Source organism: Nerophis ophidion, linkage group LG26, assembly GCF_033978795.1.
Source record: "Nerophis ophidion isolate RoL-2023_Sa linkage group LG26, RoL_Noph_v1.0, whole genome shotgun sequence".
NCBI lineage: Eukaryota > Metazoa > Chordata > Actinopteri > Syngnathiformes > Syngnathidae > Nerophis > Nerophis ophidion.
This window is the reverse complement of record NC_084636.1, coordinates 18135102-18141132: the sequence shown is the minus strand read 5'-3', so window position 1 is coordinate 18141132 and position 6031 is coordinate 18135102. Positions and strand designations below refer to the sequence as shown.

At 35.0% G+C, this 6031-nt stretch overlaps 1 protein-coding gene across 1 annotated transcript in view; it reads left to right on the top strand.

Moving 5' to 3' along the window:
* The first annotated feature begins 888 nt into the window (after positions 1-888).
* Positions 889-6031, top strand: part of lhx4 (LIM homeobox 4) — a 37689-nt gene continuing 32546 nt past the window's right edge. Inside the window, exons 1-2 of the mRNA XM_061888291.1 lie at positions 889-1111; positions 4363-4534. Of these exons, the coding sequence (XP_061744275.1) occupies positions 1033-1111; positions 4363-4534 (251 nt within the window). The 5' untranslated portion in view covers positions 889-1032. The remainder of the gene's footprint in view (positions 1112-4362; positions 4535-6031) is intronic.

Sequence of the window (6031 nt, the reverse complement as noted above, 5' to 3'; positions counted from 1 at the left end):
TTTTCCCAAAAATGGTTAATCATTTTAGAAAACCCAGAAATAGAGTTAAAATAAAACCCTTATCACCCCCAAAAAATGATTACTATTCATAAAAACAACTTCGGAATTTAACCCAACACCAGCAACTCATAAATTGGGTTATCAAAATAACCCAGAATTGTATTTTTTTTAGTTTGTATGGTATGAGGGGTAGGATTAAATAAGTTTTGCTTCTTCCTACTCCTTTTAGAACATGCTGTAATTAAAAAACTGGAAATATGTGACGCAGTACATTGTATCCATCCATCCATTTCCTACCGCTTGTCCCTTTTGGGGTCGTGGGGGAAGGGGGGGCGCTGGAGCCTCGCTCAGCTGCATTCGGGCAGTAGGCGGGGTACACCCTGGAGTGTCGCCACCTCGTATGCATCAAAAAAAAATCGTATCCAAATAAAGTGAAACTGAACTGAAAAAGCCTCAGAATTACTTAAATAATAAGAAGGTTCATTTAAAATCATATTTATCTATATCCATATATAGATAAGTATATACAGTATATATGAAACATGTGGGTCATCCTCAGTGTGGCCCACTGCGGTGTGTGTGGCCCCCAGAAGAACTGGGGTTAGGGTTAGGGTTGGGGTTAGTGTGGCCCCCAGAAGAACTGGGGGCCACACACACTGCAGTGGGCTATTTGTGGGCTCCACCATTTCAGTGTCCCGCCTCCCCTCCTCCCGAGGATGCTCGAAGGAGGAGTTTCGATGACAACGATAACTGTCCCCCCCCCTCCCCTTTATTTTTATTGGAGCTCTCCTATTGGTCCTCGTGGAGCCTGTTGCCACGATGACGTCACGGCCCGCAGCGCCGAATGGACCCTGCAAGACTGTCTGATCCTCTCCCCCCTAAAAAAAAAATAAGAGCTCCGCGCGGCTCGACCCGATACGGCACTGACCGGACGCCATCGCAGTTGGACATAAGAGCAAGGATCGCCCACGTCTCGGTGTAAGATCCAGGAGGCAGGAGAGGGGGGCCCACCGTGTTGCGTGTCGGATCACGATGATGCAAAGTGCGGCGATCCTCCCCACAGAGAGTCCCGTTAAGAGTTTACCGGACATCCTGGGAGTGCCACTGCAACGTAAGACACCATTTTTTTCAATCAACCTTTTTTACTTTTTTTAAAGAACCATTTTCTTGCAATAGTTGCGTGTTTATCTGATGGCAGGCACGCAGACACGGGACATTAGGAAGGCATCTTTCCTGATGCACCTGAACGCAGCAAAAGGCCGTGAATATTTCTGCCTTTATATATATACATTATAATCTTAATCTAATTGAAATATTAAACTTTTTTTTTATTATTTTTTTAATTAATTTGGCTTCCGACATGTTCAGTGTTGAAAACGGCGATCGAACGCTTTATTGTGTTTATTATATATACAATATAAACATGTGCGTGTGTTGCATAAAGACGCATATTACTTATTTTAATAACGAATATATTTCATTCATAATCCCACACTATCAATATAAAATGCTTGCATTTTATATGAATTAGGACAAAACATATATAGAAATATTGCAAATTATTTCAACATAAAGGTAGGAAAATAACCAACAAAAAAGCGTTCATCAGTGAATTACGATTGGTAAATGATAAATGTTAAAAAAATATATATTTTTGAAATATCTAAATAGCTAATATAAGGTAGGATTATGCTATTTAATTGTATAAATCGAAGCAGATTAAAAGATTGGATAAAGATCCAACCCCTCAGCCCCCCCGTAGTGCCGACATCCTGCACGCGTGGATTTAAAACGTGTTTTGTTTTTTTCTAGGAATAAAAGGGGTTTTGTATTTTTAGGCCACTACTTAAAGGAACTAAACGTGTAATATACATATAAGTGAGCTGGAGATACGAGTGATTTGTGGACGTGATGAAGATGATAAGGCTCAATGAAATGATGATGATGGAGATAATGATGAGGGTAGTCATGGCAACGGATGAGAAACTCAGCATCTCTTATTTTGTCTTGCCTATTGAAACATTTGTTGATCATTCGTTATGAGGTGGCCTAAATGCTATTTGATTTAAAGTCCCATAACAGGGTGCTAATTTACTACAAGTGTCATTTGGAAATATTCTCAACGTCTGTTAGAAATAAATAAATAAATCATCTTTCCCAAGCATACGAAAAGGAATATTTTACATCTGCACGTTTTTAAACGTTTTCTATCGCAACGACTGAGAGAATTGATGCAAAATTAGAAGTGGCTGAACTTTAGATTCATAATATAAATAGTTGTGTAGTGGTATTCAAAAACAACAGAATGTGATAAAATTATAACTGCAACTGTTTTTAATTAAGGGATAATTTGCACAAATGTATTAGATTTAGTGTACTTCCGGTTGTAGGTTCCTGCCAATTTGTTGTTTATTTGTGTTTTTTTTTTTATTGTTGCTTTTCCCTTTCTTATTCGTCATAAAAAATGTTTCCATGGAATTTCCTGAAAATAAAAAAAAAAACACTAAATGGAAATATTACATGCACACACAAGCGCGCGCGCACGCACGCACGCACGCACATACATCCATACATACATATATATATATATATATATATATATATATATATATATATATATATATATATATACACACACACATATACACACTTATATTACGTCATACGATGAAGTCAAATCGAACACGGGACACATCAGCACCGTGGACAGTGACTCCCACGTGTCAGTCCATCCCGTGTTGGAGTCATTCCGAATCAACAAAAACGTCAATTTAATATTGTAGGATCCGGAACTATTTTGTGTATCAATATGAAATATTTTGTACAGTCTAATAATAATACAATTCTTACATTCAGAAACGTTATTGAGCTGTCATTTAAATGGGATTTAATTTTGACATTCTGCGATATTTAATTAAAATCGATCAATATTTCACGTTTCACTGTGTGGTTATTTTTCATATTGATGCTGATTGGCTGGATGAAATCACGTGGTTCTGCTGGGTCATAGCGAGGCCTATGTCCATTTAAAGCAGGGGTGTCGAACTGGTTTTTATCGCCGTTATTGTTGTCCTCTGAGGGCCGCGTTTAACAATGCAAAGAATGAATATATATAAAATAATATATATTTTTTTTTAATTAAAAAAAACTGTTTAAAAACTGGCAGCTCATTCACCAGAATTATACAGTAAAAGCAGTGTTTTTTTTATTTTATTTTTTATTTTTTTACAGCATATAAAAATGGAATAAATAGAATGGAATGGAGAAACAATACTACTGTTTTTAAGCCGTAAAATTTAAGCTACAGAGCTGCCAGTTTGTTTGTGTGTGTTGTTTTTTTTACCGTAAATTTATTTTTTATTTTTTAAATGATTTAGTGTCTTATTGCAATGGTTCTCAAATGGGGGTACACGTACCCCTGGGGGTACTTGAAGGTATGTCAAGGGGTACGTGAGATTTTTCAAAAAAATTCTAAAAATAGCAACAATTAAAAAATCCTAAATAAATATATTTATTGAATAATACTTCACATAAACTGTGAAAAAAACAAATAGTTCAAAAAAGACCACTACGAATGAGCAATATTTTGCACTGTTATACAATTTAATAAATCAGGAACTGATGACATAGTGCTGTATTTTACTTCTCTATCTCTTTTTTCCAACCAAAAATGCATGCTCTGATTAGGTGGTACTTGAATTAAAAAAAGGTTCACTGAAAAAAGGTTGAGAACCACTGTCTTATTGTATGTGGGAAAATAAAACAGTATCAAAGTTGATTAAACGGTAAAAAAAAAAAAAAGTCAGTCGGCGGAATTTGACGGTAAAATCTATTGTAAATTTTACAGTCTACAATTTGATTGATAATTTCTTTTGAAATCATAAGTCAAGCAGATATTTTAAGCACAGTAGCTTTATTTTTACAAAAAAATCTATAATATATGAAAATGTATATAAAAAATATAAACATATTCGGAATAAATGATAATATAATATGTTAATATTGAATTTGAAAAGATATTCAATTGCATGCAGTACATGATTTTTAATGTCAAAATGGAAAGAACAAATATATTTAGTAATAAAATATTCAGCATTTTATTAACGCATATTATTTCATATATAATAATGTTGGGGCCAAATTTGGCTTGGGGCCTTGACTTTGACACCTGTGATTTAAAGCATCCATTGAAGTGAATCATCATGTGGCTCTTTATACTTAAAGTGTTCATTTCATGCTATTAATGAAAAGTGACAAATCCTGTAATATTTTGCTACCTTAAAGCATCATATATTGATGGATTTGATCATTTTAAAAAGTGATGACAAGATGGGGATTTATGTTGTGTGTGTCACCCCGTAGAGATCCCCCAGTGTGCCGGCTGCAGTCAGCACATTGTGGACAAGTTCATCCTGAAGGTTCTGGACAGACATTGGCACTCCAAGTGCCTGAAGTGCGCCGACTGCCACACGCCGCTGGCCGAAAAGTGCTTCTCTCGGGCTGGCAGCGTCTACTGCAAGGAGGACTTCTTTAAGTCAGTATTCACCTTTGACCTTTGGCATTTCTCTTGACCTACTAACACACTCAATGAGCTGAGAGTGAAAACATTGATTTAAAGCAGAATCTTGTTTATGTAGTATTTACATCTGAATGCATGCAGGCTGTGTGAAACTCCAAAATGTCGATAATGTGCAGAAGTCCTTTCATTTCAGCAATTTGACTTCAAATATGAAACTAATATAACATTGTTACATATAAAGTGATATATGTCAAAGTTTTTATGTCTTATAGTTTTGATGATCATGGCCTGCAGTTTTTGAAAAACCAAAAATGTTCTCAATCCTTAGACTTAGACAAACTTTAATGATCCACAAGAGAAATTTTTCCACACAGTAGTTCAGTTACAAAGGATGAAAAGGGTAAGGATGGAAAGGATAACGCACACAAGGGCACAAAAAGAGGGTGAAAACAAAAAGGTATGAAGTAAACTAAAAATGTACCATCATAGCAATATAAATATAACAATGTAATATTTAGATATAGTATATGATATATGCTGCACTATTATATAATATATACACTATATAAGTGAAGTGAATGATACAGGGGTGTGTGAAAAAATCGATTCGAATTTGAATCGCGATTCTCACGTTGTGCGATTCAGAATCGATTCTCATTTTTAAAAAAGCAATTTTTTTTTATATATTTTTTTATAATCATTCCAAAACAATACACAGCAATACCATAACAATGCAATCCAATTCCAAAACCAAACCTGACCCAGCAACACTCAGAACTGCAATAAACAGAGCAATTGAGGAGACACAAACACGACACAGAACAAACCAAAAGAAGTGAAACAAAAATGAATATTAACAACAACAGTATCAATATTAGTTATAATTTCAGCATAACAGTGATTAAAAATCCCTCATTGACATCATCATTCGACATTTAGGAAAATAAAGAAAAGAACAATAGTGTCACAGTGGCTTACAGATGCATCGCATTTCATAAGCTTGACAACACACTGTGTACAATATTTTCACAAAGATAAAATAAGTCATATTTTTGGTTCGTTTAATAGTTAAAACAGATTTAATTTATTGCAATCAGTTGATAAAACATTGTCCTTTAAAATTATAAAAGCTTTTTACAAAAATCTACTACTCTGCTTGCATGTAATTTTCCTGAAGGAACTCTCCTGAAGGAATCAATAAAGTACTATCTATCTATGTCAGCAGACTGGGGTAGATCCTGCTGAAATTCTTTGTATTGAATGAGTAGAGAATCCTTTTGAATCGGGAAAAAAATCATTTTTGAATCGAGAATCGTGTTGAATTGAAAAAAAAAATCGATTTTGAATCGAATCGTGACCCCAGGAATCGATATTGATTCAAATCGTGGCACACCGAAAGATTCGCAGCCCTAGAATTATATTTATATAGCGCTTTTCTCTAGTGACTCAAAGCACCTTTACATGGTGAAACCCAAATATCTAAGTTACATTTAAACCAGTGTGGGTGGCACT